This window comes from Anopheles arabiensis, chromosome 3 (assembly GCF_016920715.1).
Source record: "Anopheles arabiensis isolate DONGOLA chromosome 3, AaraD3, whole genome shotgun sequence".
In the NCBI taxonomy this organism is placed as follows: Eukaryota; Metazoa; Arthropoda; class Insecta; order Diptera; family Culicidae; genus Anopheles; species Anopheles arabiensis.
Window position 1 is genome coordinate 21,868,183 of NC_053518.1, and position 22,709 is coordinate 21,890,891.

Below are 22,709 nucleotides of genomic sequence, written 5' to 3' on the forward strand. Positions count from 1 at the left end.
CTCTCTCTAGTGCCTAAAAGTAACCTATAACAATCCGGCAACTGTCAACTGAAACAAAAGAAATATAATCTCTCTACACTTGATCCTAGCTCATCAAGCTTTTCTCAGGACATCATTACTCAATTCATTCCACAAACTCATTCTCTATCCAGAGCGTTTTCAGGGACATCTAGAGCGAGATGAACATATCCATTTAGCAACGCTAACAGCGCTTCCAGTACTTACCTTTCCGCAACGCTCATTGTAATTGTAAGAATACACTTACCTGACATAGGAAACGATTTGCTTCAGCCCTTTATTTAATTATTAATTATCTGCTTCGTTATCCTTTCTTGTGCTACGTGCTATCCAAGGAGCACTTGAGGTGGGATTGATCGAGGAAGCAAAAGCACATTGAATTAACGACACACTCTCACCCGCTCTTTATCCTACTTTCGATGATAAACGATGTACAACTCGGGCTTAAAATGGTCTCCCACTTAATTACAATCCGACCGACAGCCGTAATGAATGGTACTTTGATGAATTACACCAGCATCCGATCGCTTTATGGTTAAGTATGCGTGAGATGAGGTTGAGTTTGAAGTGCTAGTTCAAAATACAGAGAGAGTAGCTAATAAAAAAACAGACATTCAAAGTGATTACAATTTTGAATTGCAACTAAAGACTGTAAAAGAAATGTGTGCCTTTCCGAGCAGAAACTGTACAGAAACAAAGCGAACGTTTACATTTCCTCCTTCTAGTCAATAGATTTTATTTTCTGTGTTGTTTATCATGTCCCGTTTTAAAATACAATACCATTGAATGGCAAAACATTGTCTTATTGTTGCCGTTGCTAGCACTATTCTTGCCGCCTAAAACCCACGGTACACTCTTGGCTTTTCACTTTTTCCATTCATCAACGCTCATCATTTCTTCTGCTCAATTCCGCTCACTATTTTAGTCTCAACAGAAACTGTGCCATCAATAGAACAATAGCAACACTTTTGTGTATTTATGTAAGCTGTGAAGAGATAGTTTCTTCTGCTGGTACTTCCCAAGCTCTGATGGATGAATGATATAACATCCCGCCTCTACGTTTTACTCTTCACTACTGTAAGTGTTCAGATTCCATCAACAAAGGGCGTGCTTGGAAATTCACTGAACCAGCATACGATACGATAAGACAAAAACGTTCCCCTAATTCATGTAACCGAGCAGCAGTGCCGTGTAGTGCCGAACTTTTGCCTTCCATTCTCTGTTCCTGCTAGTAGTCGCTGGAGCAAAACTTTACATGATATGGCTTTGTTTTCGATTCGGAATTGGCTAGGGATCATGTACCAAGAGAAACGGGTAGCAGCATATGGTGCTGAGGTTTAAAACCATCGACAGCTTGAATGGAGATGGAAATCTTAATCCACAAAACTTACCTTTAGACAGCTTCACTTTAAATGGTTGGATTTTATACCCATGAGGGCAGGGTGTTTCTCCGGCAAACAGCGAAGGTGTGGTGATTAAAACTGGTGAACTTTTTCAACTTGTACTACCGCACACACACTCGAAATGTTCGGATAGTCCGTTGCTGCACAACGCACAATAGTTTGCTGTTAAAAAGAGATAGAAAGAAGAAAAAGTTATCCAACAAACGTAAAGCAACGTTTTGCGCTAAGCGTTCGCTTCGCTAATCAAATGAAGCAAATACGCACTCGTGGAAATCTTTCCACGTACCGTTACGTCTTAACCCAAAAGCCAAAGTTTAAGCCACAAAAAGCTCCCCGCTGTACGAAATGTACAACAAATTTGGCAACAAACACCGCACCAAGCCAAGCCGACGGTTGGACTTGGGAAATTTTAACCGAAAAATAAACTCACCAAACAAACTTTCCCCCTGTATTCTGTGTCTCAAACTTGTACCCAAAACTTGAAAAAGCCAAAGCGTGTGCGTTACTCGTCAGTTCCGGTGTGGTTAAAAGCGTACCTTTTAACCTACCAAACAACGAGCCCCGCTCAACCACTCATGCACACACATACGCCTCGCTCAAGCGCTCCTATATATGCTCAAAAGTCTTGGAAGTTGGCTCACAAGGCGAAATTAAATGTGGCTTATGATTTTCATCTCTACAAACTTCTGTCCCTCGCAAACCCGAGAACGAACGCCACAGTGCAGGGTGGATAATGAGCGAAGCCCGATATGCTTTCTCGGAATGCACAAACATGCACGTTTGTGCTGATAAGGAGAGAAATTGCTATACCGTTCATATGTGCAGTGTGCAGCATGCATGCAGATTCGTGGTAGTAGTGCTTCGGGCAAGTAAGTTGAGCGTGTGGTTTGCTGCTGCAAAGTTTAATTAACTAAAAGCAAACTCACCAGCTGAAGGCTGCAGAAAGATATTACATTCTGCTGGCGTTCGGTAAACAATCGTGCGCACTATCGGGGCACTTCAAAGGGAGGCGAATAATCGAGTAAGATTCTAGAAACGGGAGAACCAAGTTTACCCTTGGTTGTATGAGACATACTTTCCTGGAAGGCATTTAATTTGTGTGGAATAGTTATACAAAAAATCAATTTTAGCTAGGTTTACTGAAGGCTTTGAGGCATCATTTCCTGAACTAAATTGATTCCTGTAGAAGATCTTAAGCCATTTCAATTAAACGGGTAAATGTAACAGCCTATCAGAAAATGTATAAAAATATAATAATTCTCCCACTATCACCGAGTTCGGTATAAATCAATTTACGATCTTAGTGCCTCGGTGGAGACGCCTGGTACTTGTGGTGTTTTGTTGCCTTTGGCATAAGAAAATCAATATCTTCTAAAAATGAACGAACCATCAAACAAGTTATTTTTATCTCTTTTTCACCACACAAAAAAAACTCCCTCCAATGCGTCAATCAGGTTAAATAGGTCAAGTTTAATAACGTGGCCATGACCTTATTATTCCTGTTTTGTCTCGCTTCCTTGTTTCAACTGTCTTCACACGAAGAAGTATTAAAAAGGTTTTCTCTGTCTTTCTAGTATTCTTTACTATCTTCTTCAGGATATTTCCATGCTCATTAGCTCGATAGCTCTACATTCTTGATGTCATGGAATAGAATTTCACAGAGCTTTTTACGTCACGTTTACAATCCGGTCGTAATCAATAATAATTAAATCGTTCAATCAAAAGACATAACCATTTTTTCGTATATAATAATAAGTTTTTTAGCTGAAATGATGGAAATTTCAATTTTGCTTATCTACTCTTTTTGAATAACATCATTTATAGCTTTTTGATATATTATTACCAGTAAATTTTACATTGCCACTAAGAGTTTTCTATCCAACATTATCGTTATAAAACAATATAAAATAAAACAAATGCAAACTAAAAGTAAATCTAATCATCCAAAAATAATACAATTAAATTTCCTCTCCCTTCCCACCTTCTCCCAAAAAACACCTTCCCCTATCTAGAACAGGGACAATATTTTCAGCGCAGAATATCCACATGAATAGCAAGCGCCGAACAATAATAATGAACCCGCCGCGTACCGGCGGCTCTCACTAATTACATGTCTCCCCCTTAGAACTAGTACGGTCGCTTTGGCGCATAATAAAAGCGAGAGCGTACAGTTAAAACAATGCTAAACTAAATATCATTTTCCGCAATTACCGGCTTCGTGGCCGTGGCAAAGGCTGTGGGGAAAGAAGACAGTCCCCGTAGCAAGGCGGGTAGGTGCACACGCTCATTATAAAGCAATTCAACCGCGATCTAGAGTAGGGACGGGGACGGGTGTTCTCGCGCACGGTTAGGGATCCTGTCCTTTGGCTTTACAGTCTGTAAAAAACAAAAAAAACAACACACACACACACAGCGAAAAGGGACATTTCGATCCTGTCCCCATCTAATGACCCATTAACGCGAACCGGAAGTTGTCGTTAATTGCACCGGTTGGTACTGGAGTTGACCGTACGTACACGGCTTGTTTTATACGTTCGTCCCCGTCGGTCGGAAGCAATCGAGCTGCTAGACATTATGTACCAGGCTAGGGTTGATTGTTTTTCTACACTGCACGCAGCCGGAGGTACGATCTTGCTAACAAAAACAGCAACAAATAACAATCCAGGTTGTAACACACTGCCTGTTACCCTCCGCGGACATGATCGTTTTGTGCTGGACAGTTGCAATTTTACGACCACGAAGCATAGTATGGAGCGTTGCATGTCAACCTCATTTGAATGAAGCTTCCGCTCGCATGATTATAGACCCTGTTCAACGAAAGTAGTATTTCTTCCGTTGTAGTATATTGCAGCGACATGCATGCATTGCTTGCTTTACGGTACAGTATGCAATTAAAATCCTACCTCTTACCACTGTTATTTTATAATTAATTTTACATTAAAACGAATGCACTCAGCGGATGAATATCACTGAAAACATTAGAGGAATAATATTGTTCCTACCATTTAAAGAAACAGCAGCTGATTCGGTATGAAAACGATTGTATTTTATGAAACCCATTTTCCCTCCATGCGCCTAACTTAACACATGGCTGCATTTTCATTTCAACCATCACTACCCGAAAACGAAAAAAATAAAAGTTTTCGACATTCGAATCTTCCCGTCTGTCTGTTTTTATTTCCCTATCCCATACTTTGCCAACCTTAATTTATTTTTCCTTCATCAAAAAATGTAACAGTCCAGCATTGATTTTGGCTCCCATTTACGACCATTCATTCGTAATGATTCATTTTATGGGTTCGATGATCGGTCAAGCTTGACAATTAAGCAAAAAATGTACAATTTAATTGAAAGAAGCCTCAATAAAAGCCGCCCAAATTTATTTCCCACAAACGGCGCAAAAGCAAGCAAAAAAAGGTGATTTATTTTTAACAACAAAAAGTACTCTTTGTACCGAGCAGGTGATTAATTTTTAGTGCATAGCACGAAATGGAAGCGAAACGTTCGTTGGTTTTGTTGTTGTTTGGGCAAGCTTTCACGCCAATTACAATTGATGGATGGAAGGAAATGCGCTTTCAATCAGGGTAGAGCCATTTTCAGCGCTTCAGACACTTCGATCGAACATCGTTCGACATGCCATTTTATTCTCAGCAAAGGATTAATTTTGTAAATGCATTTCTGTGTTTTTTTTTAAATAAAGAATGTAAATTACATTTTAAAATTAATTTCAAGATTCAATCTACCAACAGACGCAGACACACTTTTCCAAGCAAAATCATGCAGCAATTTTAACCATAAAACAGTAATTGAATAAGCGGTGCACCATAAAATCGGACACACGCTTTTATCGTCACGCCTGATAAGTTCGGCATAAAAGTTGTAAACCCGGACCAGAGAAAAGCAACAAAACAACGCCACAACCGACCTGCGTTCGGGCTGCTATCGGCAGGAAGCGCAATGTTTTTATGTTCCTTCAATCAGCGATTCAATCCATCAAAATGCGTTATTACAGTGTATTGGGTTAAAAGGGAGAGGGGGGGGGGGTTGCTTCCTTTCACACACATACACATTCACACAGACAGCCAGGCTACTCGAAAAACGGAACATGTTTTCATCGCAATTTCATTTTTGATCATGTTTCATAGGGGAAAGCAGGGCAAAGTTGGGCATGTTAAGCAGTTTACTATATATTCCTTTCAATATGCCACAGGATATAAATTATTCTTACATTATTACATGTCTCCACCATTTATCTATGGATAAAAGTTGCCACAAAGCCTGAAAATAACTTAAATAACATGAAAAAAGTTTTAAATAAAAGATGTTGTTTTATGAGATGCTATTTTGATGACATAAATAAGTAAATAAATAAATAAACTGCGCTTAGGCTATGGTCTATGCTTTTGCGCTCGTTTCGTAAAATGTATTCTCGGCCTATCTTTTGTTTTGCTGTTCAGGAAAGGCCTCAAAATTCTTCCAAAAATATGTTATCATAATAATATATATAATTAAAACAGTTTTTACACGTTTTAATCTACAAAATCGAACCTTTTGAAGCTGTGCCTGTTACCATAATTGGCAGGACAAATATAACACCATAGCCACACCAAGCGCCATATGTCAAAAGCATCTGCCCATTTTGCCCCAAGCGTAACTACCCATTCTGCCCCAACTGAAGCAATTTGTATTGTTTGTTATATTAGTAAAAATACTCATTCGATTGCCTCACTTTCATCAAACAAAATGTATAGAAATATCATATCTTTAAAAATATACCATGTAAAACTCTCAAGCATCTCCGTGACACTGGTTTCAGCTTATTTTCGAAGTGGCAAAAATTATATAAATTTGTTACTTAATGTTATTTGGCATGTTTCTTGGTTATTTGTTATTAAATGGTTATAAAACTTACAAAATTTTCATAGAACACTGCAGTGAATACATTTTGAGCATTGGAATGTATCTTTGTAGTGAAATAATGTTTAAATAGAAGGTGTCCTACATTTTGCCATACATGCCCATTTTGCCCCGCTTTCCCTTGCATATCACAGTAGGCAGCGCAGCGGAATTGAAATTGTTCTCGCTCGCTTCCTCGCTCTCTATCTTTCAGAATAGAAATTAATATTGCACAAAACGAATGGAGTGAACAGAAAAAGAGCTTTTTAGAGCTTTTTTTGATCGAATACAAAAGCGTGCCGTTTTGAATTAATATTTTACCTGGTGCAAGGAAAAGAAGATTTCACGCTTTAAAATTACACATCATTCCTTTCTATTTATCGATAATAAATCTAATATTTTATGGTTGATGCGTTGAAGTGTGCACAAAACCAACGTCAAATGCAAGGGAAAACTTCTCTTGAAAATTATATATGACATTATAAATCCATTTTATGCTTCTCTCGTATAAAAAATAAACAAATTCGAGTCCAAATGCATTTGTTCCACATTACAAAACCGGGACAAACCCCGTACTACAAAACCGGTACCAACACCTATGTAATTGGACTTTCTTTTTCCTTTTTAAAACCGACAAATAAAAACACTGCCCGGAAAACGCCTCACACGCCAATAAACCATTTGTAATGGAGTTGGCAATCGGGCAAGCGAAGGAAAAACAAACACCATTTGATAATGGAAAAGCCACCGCCAACCAATCGAACGGTCAAAGAACTGCTCCGGCTCTTCCCAGAGCGTACCCACACACTACACTCAAGGGAAAAATGATGGGACAGTACGAACGGCAGGACAATAAAGTGTTCCGAACCATCATCATCATCGTCGTTGTCGTTTGTGGTATTGAACTAGAGCGCACTGCACCGCACTTACAATGGGATAAATTTCCGTTGCTAATAAACTGCACTTTTGCACGCCATCGTCGGTTGTTGTCTGTCGAGCCGGTTTGTCGGTTTGCCGTAATGAACGGGGAAAGTTTTTAGATGTGTTTTGTTTAAAAAAATGTTAAAAGTTACTTTTAATGAGCTTTTAGAAGGTAATAAACTTTAATTGTTACTTTTATTTAAAACTGTATTGGAAATATGAGGAGCAATATGTAGCCATTCGTACAAACCCAATGGTCAAAAGAAGCAAACGAGCAAAAGAAATATGACAAAAACACTCGTCAGTATAATATATTTGCACTTATTGTACTATTTTTGGGGGGCACATTATATTTATGATTTAGTCATTTACAGAGCACAATCAAAAAAGGACTAATAAACGGACCAAAAGACGATCTCCTTGCTAAGTAGCATCCTTCCATCAACAGCAGCTTGTCTCCGTGTGCAGAAACCCTTTACTTGTTTCTTATTGTGATTTTGGTTTTACATTTGGTTTTAAGTTATTTTAGATTGTATATAAAAGCTACTCATTAAAATGCTGCTTGTCTTATTTTATTTGTTTGTATTTTTTTAAAGCTAATAAAAGTAGTATTATAGTGTTATTGATTAATTAGTTTTTTGTTCTCTTCTATTTTTGTTTCATTTTTTTTTAACTTGCTTTTTATATTTAACATGTTTTATTTTGCGATTTCTTTTTACTAAAATCATCTACCATTATTACACATTAGTTTATATTTTAATAAAATATAAACTAATGTGTAATAATCTTTTTTTTTCTGTTTTGTTCTTCTATTTACCTTTACTTTTTGGTTTGGTTTGTTCTGTTACCCCTTGAACTTATTCCTGTTTTTGTTTTCTAAACAAAAAAAAACACCAACAGCTACTAACGGAACGTTGTTTTTATCTTCTCTTCCCCTTTTCCACTTTCTTATCTCACAAAATGGTTATCGCTCCATTTTTGGGTAACTAAATGGAAAAAAAACACACACACACTCTTACACACCCGCAAACACAAAACAACAGGCGCCTGGCGGACGAAGATGACGAACTATCCGAGGTGCAGCCGGATGCGGTACCGCCCGAGGTGCGCGAATGGTTGGCATCCACCTTCACCCGGCAGCTGGCGACGACGCGAAAGAAGTCGGACGAGAAGCCCAAGTTCCGCTCGGTGGCGCACGCCATCCGGGCCGGCATCTTCGTCGATCGGATCTATCGGCGCGTCTCCAGCACCGCGCTGATGCAATTTCCGCCCGAAGTCGTACGCGTGCTAAAGGTGAGTAGGGGATGTAGCAAGCAATGGGGGTTGCGCCGCTTTTCTTACTTCTTCTTGGTAGTAAATGGCAATCTGCAAAACAGTTGGCAGCTGAAAACGGTTGCCATTTTCTCTTCGTTTGGTGTGTTTTGTTGGGCACAAATCACATTTGCACGGAAATGCACGGGATCCTGCACCATTATCGAACAGCGGAGAGAAAAATCAATTACACACCGTGCAGACAATCACAGCCAGAGCGCCTTCATCTTGCCAAAAAAGAGGGCAGTGAGTTTGAGGAAGGGCGCGCGCAATCTTCACCAGGACACAATAGTGTACGCTTTCGTTTGTAAAGGCAAAACCCTCCCAACGTTCTTCCCGTTTCTTGGTGGAAACCAGTTTCCATTGTGTTGGGGCATTGTTCGATGCGATGCTGCATTAGTATCTTCTTTCACAGGAAATTGAAAACGATATTTTTTAACCCTCTTCTCCTGCCATCCCTGTCCGCACACCGTTGGAGTTGGAGTCCCATTTATCAGCCGTGATAAATGTTAACATTTGAATGCACTTCCTGCGGAGCACACCGTTTGGGAGGGGCGTTAACTGCAGACAGGAAGAGAGTCATCGTTGCATTTCGGACTTGTTTGTTTATCGTCTTTGTTGATAAAAAAGGGAGAAAATGCGCTGTTCCAAAACACACACACACACACACATTTGTTCCTCGAAGATCGCGTAAATAGAGATATCGATCGATTCGAATAAGTTAACAGAAAATCCGACACACGTTTTTCATTTTCAGTTAGTAGTTTTTACTTCCCTTTTACATTATTCACCAGCTTACAATCCAGCTTTTTGACTGCTGTTCCTCTAATCCCATTGCTGCAAACGTCTCCCTGCTCATTGTGTGAAACAAATTTTGCGATCAAATTTGAAATCGATTGTTTTCACCGATCCATTTGTCTTCGACGTGTATTCCTATAATATTTTCCATTAAATGCATGTTTTTTGTTATTTTTGTATTGATACTGTTTTTGCTTTCTTTGATTATGCCAAGAGTACAAAGTTTTATTCAAGAGTACCGAAAGTATGATTAAGCTTTTTGAATTATTATATTTACTTTATAGCTTTTTTCTTCAATTTATTCTGTTTCATATCTAAATGTTTTTAAAACACATACGATTTTTGTCCTCCAAAATGTAAGATTTTCCTTTCATTTCCACACAACAAGCGATTGACGTTTCTCAAGATCATTTTGTATCCTGCTCCTTAGCATCTTTGTCTCTCTATCTTTCTTACTCTTTTTCTGGAAATTCAATCTGCTGCATTGTATTTGTTCTTCTTCCAAGCAATTTTTATACAAAAATAATACGAAAATATTTCCCACAATTCATTCCATTCCACGAAATAAGCTTTCTATCTCACTCTCTTTCTCTCTCTCTCTCTCTCTCTCTCTGCCACGACCTCACCCTTCCTACCAATTGTATACACTTCTATCGTATAATATATCTGTCCTTCTTGCAAATACCTCTTACTTTTACAAACGTACAATAATTCTTCTTATGCGTATCTTCTGTTTTAGAGGGTGTTCATGTATATATTTTTTACAATGTTTCATATAAAGGAAACCGGATTAGGATTAGAAGGAAAGGGTTGTTCATGAGATGGCATTAGATAAATTAATGTTTTCACTGTATGATGAATAATATCTTTCCCGCTACTGTACAGACTGTATCGACCGTAAACGGGCATCCAATTCATGAGAATAAGGCGGAACAGTTCCGATTAAAAAAGGTTCTTCCAGTGTCCGTTTTATACCGTCCGTTCTCTTCGCACAATACACACAATAATACAGGGTTTCCAGGAGTCCTCACAGCTGTGGGACACTTCATTGACCCTTACTTGCGTGAAACGAACCTAATGTAATGGCGAATTGGACTCTATAGCACCCTTGTTGGACAAATCAAATAGCAATTTCCAAGGAGCTTGTCCAAAAAGTGACATACAGGCCAATTTCCATCATATAAAGTTCACTTTCCATCAGAAAGAGTCAAGTAAGTGTCACACAACTATGAGAACCACTGGGAAACCCTGTAAAACACAAACTGGCAATACACAACACACCGAAGCCTAACAAATCAATACTCTCGCAATCACCTATTGTTTTTTTTTACTGTTATTGTTTTGCTGGGTCGATCGATCAGCACACTTGGTCTCTTACTAGCTAAAGCAAACAGAAAAAAAATAAAACAGGTATCTGGTACGCTTTCCGTGTATAACATTCAACATATATATCTATATATGTGTACGATAGCGATGTTAGTTTATTCTTTTTACAAAACACAATACATCAGAATCCATCCGACCAGGCGGCAGAGGTAATCTGCTTCTTACTAGCTAAAGGTTACAAAACGGGCGGCGGAGAAAGATCAACAGTACAAAACATCCCTACTGAGAAGTGTGTTAGTTAGTGTGCGCCTGAGCTTAATACACGTGTGCTCACGATACAAATGCTTCTTCCCATTTCATAATCTACCCTAAAGTCACACACACAAGTACACTTTATAAAAGCAAATGAAAAGGGTCCTGCCTTATAATTCCTTGTCCTTCTACGCTAAAATCTTCGCACAATCTCGGCTTTTGTTCCGTGTCCATGCTCGGTATTGCTGTAGGTAAAAGAACAAAACCTGTGGCCAGTTTAAAACCCCACCACCAATAGCCGTTGTTGCAGCTACTAACACTACTACTACTACAAAAACCATAGCGCAGTTGCAAAAACCCCGATGAAACAAATGATGATTGATTTGACGTTGACGACGAGAAGCGAGGATCATCATCCCCGTCAGCGTGTGACGACGAAAGGCGAATGTCGATAGTTGCGGTGTCAGCTGTGCCGGTCTTTATTCATTTATTTTCTTTGCTTTTTTGCTCTCCTTTTCCCCCAGCCTTTATTTGCGCTCCTTCAGCCGCAACTTCAATCCCTTCCGCCTTACCACGAGTCACAGGTTCGAGGCGGAACGCTTCGTGGAGGCAGTGTTGTTCTCTGTTGTTGTTGTTAGCAGGAGTAGAAGAACGGAAAGAAGGGAAGAAAAGATGCAGCCCCATTTAGGAAAAAGAGAGACAGAGAGAAAGAGAAACCCACGGTGAAAGAAAAGAAAGCAAAAAAATAACTCCACTTCTCCGGCATGCCTTCAAAAGCGTGCTTCAAAACCCCTTTTCCCAACCCAGCGACCCCACGGCTTCTCGAAACGGCCCTCCTCCCCCTGCCCTTTGTCCCCGCTATCCGGCAGTCCAAAGCGAGCCATAAAGCGACTCAACCCAAGACTAACCTTTCGAGTCGAGCAGCCGCTGTCGCTTCGCTTCCGACGCGCTACTGTACAGACTGTTGAAGCCCGGCGACGAGCTGCGGTCCCCGAACCCGGTACTGTTTTCCTGCTCCTCCAGAAACCGATCCATGTGGTCGGTCAGCCCCGGGTGCAGGTTGTACTTTTTCTTCTCGAGCCGCGCCTTGCTCGCGAACAGATCGTGCCGTTCGGTTTTCTTCCACAGGTAGTAGAACTGTACCAGCTCGCCGACGGACCGGGTGCGTACCTGGGGTGGGAAAAGCGACACGCGCATTAGTCTCAAGGCCTCCGTTGCCACCAACACCATCCCTCTCTGCACAGCCCAGCACCACCGTCTCACCTTCGTCTGCTGAATCATGTGAAAGTCTTTCCCGTGCACGCGCAACCCATTCTCGAAGTTGCGGCACTCCTCCTCCGACCAGATGCTCATCTGCTGCTCTGGCACCGGTACCGCATTGTTGCTGATGCGCTTGCGGCGTAACGCTTCGTCCACGTTGTGTCCGCACTGCTGCAGCAGGTACAGCGACTGCTCGTCGTCCCGCAGATGGTTCCCGAGCGGTAGCGCGTACACGCTGTTCGGCTGCGCCTCGTTTGCAGCACCAGCGGCAGCCCTGTTGCCCTGCTGTCCGGCGGGTGCACCGGCACCACCGCCCGCTCCCAAACCACCACCACCCGGGGCCGTAATCTTCACCAGATAGTCCTCGATCTGCTGCTCGTTCAGTATCGTCGGGTTCCAGAGCAGCTTGTCCTCGTTCTCGTACGGCAGCGCATCGTCGTACCGGCACAACCCTTCCGGTATGACGGCCTGAAAGTCGCTGCCCACCATGATCGTCTTCTTCACCTCCTCGTCCGGTATGTAGTCGCCGTCCTCCTCGTCCTCGCTCAGCGCCTGCGAATCATCTGCGAAGGGTGGAAGAAGAACCAACAGTTTTACTTCCCTCAAACCAAGCCCGGTTCGATCGAGCTTAAACCCATCACACTCACTGATCGGTTCGAAGAGTTGCCGCAGCTCGGACGGCTCTTCGCCCTCGTCCTCGTCGTCCTCCTCGTCGTCCTCGTAGTATTGGCCCCCGGTGGGTGTTTGCGACTGATCCTGCCGTTGGTTCTGCGGCTCGTCCTCATTGTTGTAGCCGTCCCGGCTGCCAGCGCTTCGCTGTTTGCCGCTGCGCTGCTGTTGCCGCTGAGGTTGTGACGACTGTTGCTGCTCCTCCTGGTCCTCATTATCACCCTCATCGTCCTCTTCCTCCTCGTCATCGTCCTCGTCTTGCCGACTCGGTTCCGGAGTTGGAGGACCTTTCACCAGCGCAGGCACTTCATCCGACGAAGATGTCGACAACTCCTGATGCTGCTGCTGCTGCTGTGGTGTCGGACTAGAATCTCCTTTTGTCGCTTCTGACAGTGACTCATCTTTTTTGACATGCTCGGACGCACTGGTACTATCCACTGGAACTACCTGCTCTGTTTTCCGATCCTCTTCTACGTCTTTTGTAGAAGATGGCTCAGATTTCGTTTGTGACAATGGTTCTTCCTCCATCGATCTCCTTTCCGCCTTGCAGGTATCAGACTTTTGTTCATTCTCCACTGTCGCGTCACTGGTTGCCGTTGGTACTGTGGCCGGGCTTTCTTTGCTCGCTGCCGTTGATGGAGGTTCTAGCTGTTCTTGTTGCTGTGCGTCACCTGTTCCGGGCTGTTGCTGTTCCTCCTCGGTAGGCATATTTGCAGTCCTTTACGCCGAAGGAAGGAAGAGAAGGGATGATATTGTGTAAATGAAAATGGGCCACTAAGAGATATGTGTTTTGCAGATTTCTTATTTTACACCAACACTACCACCATCACCAAACAGAAAATTTTCGTAATTTCATAAACTGTCTTTCGATGTTCTCTTATACGCATGTTTCATATAAACTCTTCCTCTTTAATCTTTCCACTTCACCAGACCCTCGACGACTGGTCGTTCGATGTGTTCGCGCTGGCGGAGGCCGGCAACTGCCAGCCGGTCAAGTATCTCGGGTACGATCTGCTGAACCGGTACGGCATGATACACAAGTTCAAGGTGCCGCCCGCCACGCTCGAAACCTTTCTGACGCGCATCGAGGAGGGCTACTGCCGGTTCCGCAACCCGTACCACAACAACCTGCACGCCGCCGACGTCGCACAAACCGTACACCACGTGCTCTGCCAGACCGGGCTGATGCACTGGCTGACCGATCTGGAGATCTTCGCCACGCTGCTGGCAGCGCTGATCCACGACTACGAGCACACGGGGACAACCAACAACTTCCACGTGATGTCCGGCTCGGACACGGCGATGCTGTACAACGATCGGGCCGTGCTCGAGAACCACCACATCAGTGCGGCGTTCCGCGTGCTCAAGGAGGACGACTGCAACGTGCTGCAGAATCTGTCGCGGGACGAGTTCCGCGAGCTGCGCACGCTCATCATCGACATGGTGCTCGCGACCGACATGTCCTTCCACTTTCAGCAGCTGAAGAACATGCGCAACCTGCTGACGCTGGCCGAACCGCAGGTGGACAAATCGAAAGCCCTGTCGCTGGTGCTGCACTGTTGTGATATTTCGCACCCGGCCAAGCGGTGGGACATCCACCACAAGTGGACGATGCTGCTGCTGGAGGAGTTCTTCCGCCAGGGCGACCTGGAGCGGGAGCTCGGCCTCCCGTTCAGCCCGCTGTGCGACCGGAACAACACGCTCGTGGCCGAATCGCAGATCGGCTTTATCGAATTTATCGTCGAGCCGAGCATGACCGTCTGTGCGGACATGCTCGAGATTGTGCTGGCACCGATCGCACCGATCGCTTGCAATGCATCATCGTCGAGCGGTGGGGCAGCAGCAGCAGCAGCCTCAGCCGGTGCTGGGGGGAACAGTGCGACCAACAACACGTCTAGTAGTAATAGTAGCAACAGCAACAACAATAATAATAATAATAATAACAACAATAATAATCTTAATAGTAATACCAACGTCAACAATAACAGTAGCATTAAAAGTACTACCAATACTCTTAGCGTACCGAGCAACAATACGAACAACAATGAAGCAATAAGTAGTGGAACGGAGGGCGGCACCAAGGACGCCACCCCGTCCTCCACCCCGAGCAGTGCCGGTGGCAGCGCCACGGCCAAGAACGGCAGTGCGGATCCGAGCGAGAAGCCGAACCGCTTCAAGATACGCAAACCCTGGACGACCTGTTTGGCGGAGAACAAGAAAATTTGGAAGGAACAAGCCGTCCGTGGTAAGATTCTTGCATTGATCACATTCGTTTCGAATTGGAAAACTAATTGTAAATATCTTTCCCACGTGTTGCAGATGCGGAAGCAAGAGCAGCAGCTGCTGCAGCAGAAGCCGCTGCAGCTGCAGCGGCAGCGGCGGCCGAAGCAAACGAGCAAGCGCCGGCAGAGGAGGAGGAAGCAAAAGCGGATGCTGCAGAGGACACAAACTAAGCTGGACACTAGAACGCATTATTGGTGGCCCAGGTAATGGCGGCACATTTTGGGTTGAAGTGATGATGAAGAAGAAGAAGATGAAGAAATGATAATGATGTAGAAGAGCAGTGTAAGAAGGAATAGTTTAAGCGAAAACTATCAACACTAATCCACAAAAAAAACACAGAGGAATTAGATGAAAAACAATGCAAAAAGTGGGAGGAAAAGTCAAAAGGGTAAATAGAAAAAGGGTAGAAAATAAAAAAAGAAAAGCAAAACTACAAGTACACACAGATGATAGTAAAATTAAATAAATAAAATAATAAAAAAAACTTTATTAAGCATGTAAAAAAAATGGAAAATGGCGCGTTCTATCTAGATGAGAAAATGGAAAATGGAAAGGCGCAGCGACATGGGGCAGTCTATTTATTGGTACGAAATAAAGCGCATAAACCATCGCAAACCGTAATTGTGTTAGTCGTACACCTCGTAGCAAAACACCTCTGAAACACCCCACAGTTGAAGCCCGACGACGCCAATCAATGCAGTCTGTGTGTCTGACTGTGTGTGTACGCAAAAGGAGTTGAGATGCATGAAAAGTATAAAAAGGAGCATTCAAATAGGACTCGCATAACGCAAAAAAAGAAAAGAGTTTAATCAGTACCACTAAAGCGACAAAGAGAGAAAAGGAAAAAGAGGTAGAGAGAGAGAGAGATTAAGGCAAACAATCAGCAATCAGAAATAGAACGAAAACATATTTACAACAACAAATTAAAAAAAAGCTCTATTTCTACATGCATAATGCTATCAAACGCTACCGCATAACACACACCCTACACAAACCTACACAAACCTATGGACATTAATACACGCGCACACACAAGTACACCTAATTATAATTAGTGAGATAGAAGGCGAAAGATGGCACGACAGACAGCTCACGATAAACACATTCAACGCACCAGTGTCGAAGACTATAAGGCTGGAGTTGAAGAAAACAAGTAGAGACAAGCCGGCACACATTGACGTGTATGCAATTGCAATAGAATCAGCAACTAAAATCACGAAAGAGTTCAATCCTGTCGTCCAAACAACCCGCTAGTTGGGTGAAAAGCTGTAGCAAAACAAACACAAATAAAACATAAATACTAACAATGCAATTTGATAGATTACCGTTTACTTCACTAGAGAGCTGACCTGACAAAGCTTGTGTGTGTCTGTTTGTGTGTGTGACGAAATGTAATAAACCAGAGTATGTAAATGTAATCAAACAAAAACTGATTCTGGACAATCAGCCTGAACAAATGGAGTCAGTGTTAGGTCCTCGATTATCTTCTTACAATTATTTTACGTTAAAAACAGGATTAATTCCCACAACCTTAAAGGCATACATAGATCAACTTGGCCCTTTAATTACAAACCTTCTTGTTTAAGTCAGTTAAATTACTATCTTATTTAAATAATGCATCCATTTTTCCCTTTCTATCGGGCACTCAAAAGCGACCTGAGTCAGGCACTATTCTTTGCCGCACCCAAATAATAAGCTCCCGACAACACTCTCTCTTTAAATTACCACCACTCCCACAAATTAACACTCAAATTACCATCCAAATGGTGGGTTTGTGTGTGTTGGGTGGCCATCTTCACTGCCTTCCGGCGAAGTATACACAGTGCAAATTGTGTCATTAAATTGGTTCAAATATCAAACGCGAGCCAATGGACACGCAAAATGTGGCCAACCAACCACCCAGATGGAAGTTATTAATTATTGCTTTTGCCTTACACTTTACTTTACGCCCCGGCCTTTAATAGCAGCCCAGGGGTGTGCGCAACATGTTTTAATGATGGACGCCTTTAAGAGACGAAAAACGATAATTTGGATACATTTCTTTCCCTTTATTGGTGGAAGAATAAAAACACTTCCATATGCCAGCCCTCTGTTGTACATTTGGTTTACTCCACACTCAGACATAGTGGACCTTGAATGCTCCGATAGCCCCAAAAACACTCAAAATAGATATTGTAATAACAGCAACAGAATAAATCCAAATTTTCTACCCCATTTACTGACAACTATTTACCGAAAATTTTGCTATTATTTTGGTAGATTTTTTAAAACAACATTTGTTTGATACAACCGTATATTCTACCACCAACCGTGCTAGAGAACGAGGGTGAAGAAAACAATACATTTAATCGAATCATTTCGACCGTATACCGTATTTCCAAACTAAACAGAACACACCCTGCCTGCCTACCGTTACAATAAAGGTATTTCTTTTTACAGTGATAAGTAAACAAATCACCCACTACTGACAGTAAAAATATATCCTTCGGGACGTTTTGTATAGCCCACAGACTTAGGGTTGCGTAGTAGGATGTAGTTGTAAAACAACTAGGCTTGTAACAAAAACAGAAGAAGCGTACTGCAACAGCAATACAATAAAACTAACTGCAAACGAATCGAGACACATTGAATTGAGCCGTGAAATGGGAAGCGTGAAGGGGAGAAGCATTGAGATTTCCCTTAGAAAAATGAAGCTTAAATGGAGTTAAAAGAGGAAGAAATATTCACTTTACGAACGGCCTTCTAATCTAGTGGAACTCTGTATTTAAAAGCAAATCACTACTATCACACTGCAGCTTCCAACACACAGCAAGGTAGTAAATCGTCAGCCAGGAAGTAAGGAATTGTCAGTGTACGGCTCCAGACCCAAAATAAGGGAAACGATGTTGGAAGGAGAGAAGCTCCTGTGTGTGCAACCTCCCTGCCTCTCTCTCTCTTTAGGCATAAAAAGGATTATACTAGAATGAACTTTAACTCTGTTATTCTTTGCGAAAAGAAATTTATCCACTTTTACGATCTTCTTAACAACTCTAATCCCCCCCAAAAAAAAACAACAAAATCTTCAACAAAACGACATAATTGTTAACAAAAATCACAAACAAACAATTGTTATATTAACTTATTGTTATACTAGGTAGCGCAACATCTCCTCTCACTCTACTCTTCGAGAGCACTGTTTACGAATTGTTTTATTTGTTCCTCTTGTCCTCTGATATATTTATAGAGTAAAAACAAAAGATAAGTGGAAATATATATAAAAACAAAAACGTGGAAAGAGCAAGATTATACTATATATAAGCAAGGCACAAAACAACAATGAGATAGTGATAGAAGAAGAATAAGAAGAAGAAGAAGAAGAAGAAGAAGAAGAAGAAGAAGAAGAAAAAGAAAAAGAAGAAGAAGAAGAAAAAGAAAAAGAAGGACGAAATGAAAGAAAAAGATACACAAATAAAAACAACAAACAAACAAAATAGAAAACAAGCAAAATAGAAGTAAAAAAATCAAGCTAAAATTGTAATAATAGCTTCGCATAAAACAAAACAAAACAACAAAACTACAGTTCAGTGTGACTTTCCGCTCCTGCTGATACTAAGAAGATAGAAAGGGAGGAAAATGTAGCGATCTAGTAGGAAATAGAACCTTCTCATACTTAAGAGAACACGCACACACATACACAAGCACATCAGCAAAGAGTGTTTAGTATAGTACAATGTGCTATTTATATTCCCAAAACAAATCGCAAGAAAATGTTTGTAGATTAAAAACTGATGTTACAAAACCGATGTTATCATGTTCTGTTCTTCTAGGCAAAAAATGGCTTTCGTTTTGTGTACGAAGCGATGACCTAAAAAGGCCACATACACACACATACCACTTTTACCTTCTTGGAAGCTGCCAAGGTTCAGCCGCAAGCAGCAGCAAAAAGGCCTAAAAGCGATTAGATTACTCACTGACTGGTGACCTTTCTTCGCCTCGTGAAGCAACAATTGTTTGACCTTCGCTTCTCAGTCCCGCTCTGCTCAGTCTCGGTCCTACAAAATGGCACACATTTCGTCTGTGATAAAGAACACAAGTCTCAGTCCCCCGCCACTCTCGCAAGTCAACGAGACTTCAGCTTTTTTCACACCATTCAGTTTAATTGCCAAATCTGCTCACAATCCGTTCCGTGTTTGCCAAACATTGACGTTCACGGCGTCTTATCATAATATGGCCGAAAAACCGTTTGACCGGTTTCCCCAGAAACGTCAACAAACCAACATTCCGCTGTATGAAAACAAACCACGTGGAACCCCGCGAGTCCCTCTGTTTGTGATTCCATGGCCAAGCTAACATGTTTTTTTTTCCTCTTCATGTATGTTAATTCCATTTTTTTTACATTAATTCTGTCTGGATTGACAGAGTCGCGCACTTCAGCGATGATGTGAAACGAGCAAGACCCCCTTAGACCTTACTATCAATCGCTGCTCAACATATTCTCAACACAGACAACCACCGCCGAGCCAAAGCAAACCAGCAAATAAATATTACCATTTGTAAATGTTGTCCTTCTAACAACCAACAAAAATCCCACTTGTTTGAAGATTACGGCCAGCCGTACACAAACGTGTACATTCCCATCTACCCACCCGTCAGCTTCGGGGCAAAGTAAGGTCGCGTGGGTATTTAAAGCCGATTGGCACGGATGCACAACATTACAGTTGCGCTCCGTACGTCGATCGGTGAGGATCTGCTAATTCGTTGTCAACACTTTTGCAAAAACCCCGCACACTTCAATTTTAACGATGAAGCTGCTGTTTCTGTTGAGCTTCCTGCTGTGCGCTATCCTGGCCGCTGCCGGCAAGTACTCGTGCCCGGCCTGCCCGGCCAACTATCTGCCGGTGTGCGGTACCGATGGCAAGACGTACGCGAACGAGTGCGCCCTGGAGTGTACCGTGGCGCCGGCCGTGAAAGTGGCCCGCAGCGGCGAGTGCTAGACAACTCAACGGTTCTCAGACACGGATACACGCTAGGCCAACGGATGCAGGATGGGGAGTTGTTGAGCAAGAGTGCCAGCGTTTGCCTCACCGGAAAAGGAACGCAGAAAAGGAATACAACCCTTTGTCTCTCTCTCAGTTATTATTTGCTTATGTTCACAATACAATACAATAAAGTTTAAAGTGCTGATGTAAACACAACCTTAAACAACAGCGTACGTGAGTGTGTGTGTGTGATTATTTTAAAGTGTTTGTTAACAAACTTTTTTGTTATTCCTTCACAACCTTGCGCGTTGGAGTGATTAGGTTTATTTCTAAAATAAACCGCATCCTTATCTCTTTGGGAATTCGAACGGAAAGAAATTGGAAGCCATATTCTGAGCGACCCGTATTAAACCAGTGATAACATTATCGGTACAGCGGTACAGGTCAAGTTCAGCATTAATTTCGTTTTTTTTAAAGAAAACCAAAAACCAATAAGAAAGAGAAGAAAGACAGACAAAATAAATGAAAACAAAAACACAATAGTATCAAAAATGGAGAAGAAGAAACAGTTGTTCTCCGAGATGGCTCTGTTTTTGTGTATGTGTGTGTGTGTGTGTTAAATACGAGAAAATAGAGAATGTTTACTGTACAGTTGTAGCACTAATCCACTAATACCTTAACCTAATACATACTTATAGAGATATGCTAGAGCTTTTCAGTTTTTCAATGTCCTTCGTTCGATTATCACAGAAAGCACAGCCGAGAGGTGGAAATAAAAGGAGAAAAAATACCACAACAAACTAAAAACTAACATACACAAACCACACACACTAACTCAAGAAACATATAGAAACATAAATAATTAAAATAAAATTTTATGCAAAACTCATACAACTAAAAAACCAGCATAAAAAACAAACAACACAAACACACAAATTTTTTCTAACATGTCTGATTGAGGGACCAGCCTTTTAAGTTTCGCCATTGCTCATTACGCACCACAAAAAAACTGCAAATAAACCACATCCAAAAAAACACGAACTTTCTTCCTCAATTGGTATTTTCTATTTACCAAAAAGCCCCGCGCCTGAAGGGCACAAGCTGGCACACCACATCCAGTTTCATCTTTCGAAACTTTCGACCAAAAGTGTTGCCCTTTTCTGTAACACAAAATTTACCACTAACGCACATTCGCTGTGCTAGAGCAACGTGAAACTACTCGTTTTAAGCTTCTCCTTTTCAAGCTGCTACTACTAAAACAAAATGCTAATCTTTCCTCTTGCCCATTTTTTCTTCCAAAACTACCTTTCAAAAATTACTCGACTTCTTCATAAGCCATACTAAGCGCGAGTAGGTTTTAAGGTAGACGACAGGGAGGGAAACACGTTTAAAAAGTATATCGAAAGAAACAATAGTAATTTTTCTATAAAATGTAAACAAAACCACAACCCTTTTGCACATATACTCAGTAGCGAAAGCATATTAAATTCCACTTTTGTAATGCAATTTCAATAACGGGAGTAGCAGTAGTTGGTGGCACAACTAAATTTGGAATTTTGGAAAACAAGGTGCATAATAACCTTACCTTTTGGCACACAACAATAGCGAATGAAAGGTGGACGACGCGATGATGCGTCCTTTCCTGCGTGTGGCATTACTACATTTGAAAGTGGCAATTTGGTACATTTTTCATGATAAACTTTAGCAAAAGCGCTCAGTGCAGAACAGTAATTGGACAACTTTTTGATGGCCCGTGAGCAATGGTGACGTAGCTTAGCAGTAAGGTGCCGTTATCAGCTGAAATTGGGATCATAGCTTTATTACCATAGGATTAGGGTGGGGGCAGGCAAGGCAGGATACAGCAAAAAAAGGGATTACGATGTTGGTGCGAAGATTGAGCGATGGAAAAAGGAAGTGGAGCTAGGCAGCAATGGGCTCTGATGATGCTGATGAATGAGAGATGGAAGAGATCTTCAACACATTGTAAATAAGATGCATGCTCTTAATCTACCAACTCGCGTCATAGTGAGGGAGTGCAAGTAAGAAGTGAAAACCGAGGACGTTATAGTACCAGTAAGAGAAGAATAAACTATATCTAACTTATTAAAAAGGACAAAGAAACACTCTTACCAGGGGGAAGTTACTTGCAAAACAAACAAATATGCACAATGTGTAGAGATAGAAGAAAAACAAACAAACGTCACTAATGGCGTTTTATGTGTTAATGTAAGTCTGTGTAAGTGTGAAAGTTAATCGTTGTGTGGTACTTTTCCTATCAACAACAACTTCTGACCCTTCCTAACCCTATAATTGTGTCCAACAGAGTAAAGCAAAAAAAAAACAAAATATATAGAAAGATTATGTAAATAAAAGAGCTAACGAAGAACGTTATAATAGAAAAACTAACATAAAATGCACATAGAAACAGTTAAAACCACACCTACACAGCTAGAGAAGAGAGGAAGTAAAATAGTAAAGAAAACAAAACTCCAAACATTGGAACAAAAGGAAAACCCAAGAAACAAATCCTATAATGAAACAGAAAATCATACTAAAACAAAACTACATAACGTGTATGTGTTGCAATCGGAAAGGTATAGAAGACAAGTGAAAA

General features: G+C 41.6%; 2 protein-coding genes across 19 annotated transcripts in view; one reads left to right on the forward strand and one right to left on the reverse strand.

Moving 5' to 3' along the window:
• The window catches only part of LOC120901024 (calcium/calmodulin-dependent 3',5'-cyclic nucleotide phosphodiesterase 1-like), a 269,782-nt gene extending 251,774 nt beyond the window's left edge, over positions 1–18,008 (forward strand). For all 18 annotated transcript variants that reach the window (XM_040308722.1, XM_040308721.1, XM_040308727.1 and 15 more), the window contains 3 exons: positions 8,282–8,531; positions 13,785–15,099; positions 15,174–18,008. In XM_040308722.1, the coding sequence (XP_040164656.1) occupies positions 8,282–8,531; positions 13,785–15,099; positions 15,174–15,307 (1,699 nt within the window). In that variant the 3' untranslated portion in view covers positions 15,308–18,008. The remainder of the gene's footprint in view (positions 1–8,281; positions 8,532–13,784; positions 15,100–15,173) is intronic.
• Positions 1–22,709, reverse strand: part of LOC120901029 — an 83,223-nt gene that overhangs the window by 56,046 nt on the left and 4,468 nt on the right. Inside the window, exon 3 of the mRNA XM_040308733.1 lies at positions 1,410–1,583. The gene's annotated coding sequence lies outside the window, so the exon portion shown is untranslated. The remainder of the gene's footprint in view (positions 1–1,409; positions 1,584–22,709) is intronic.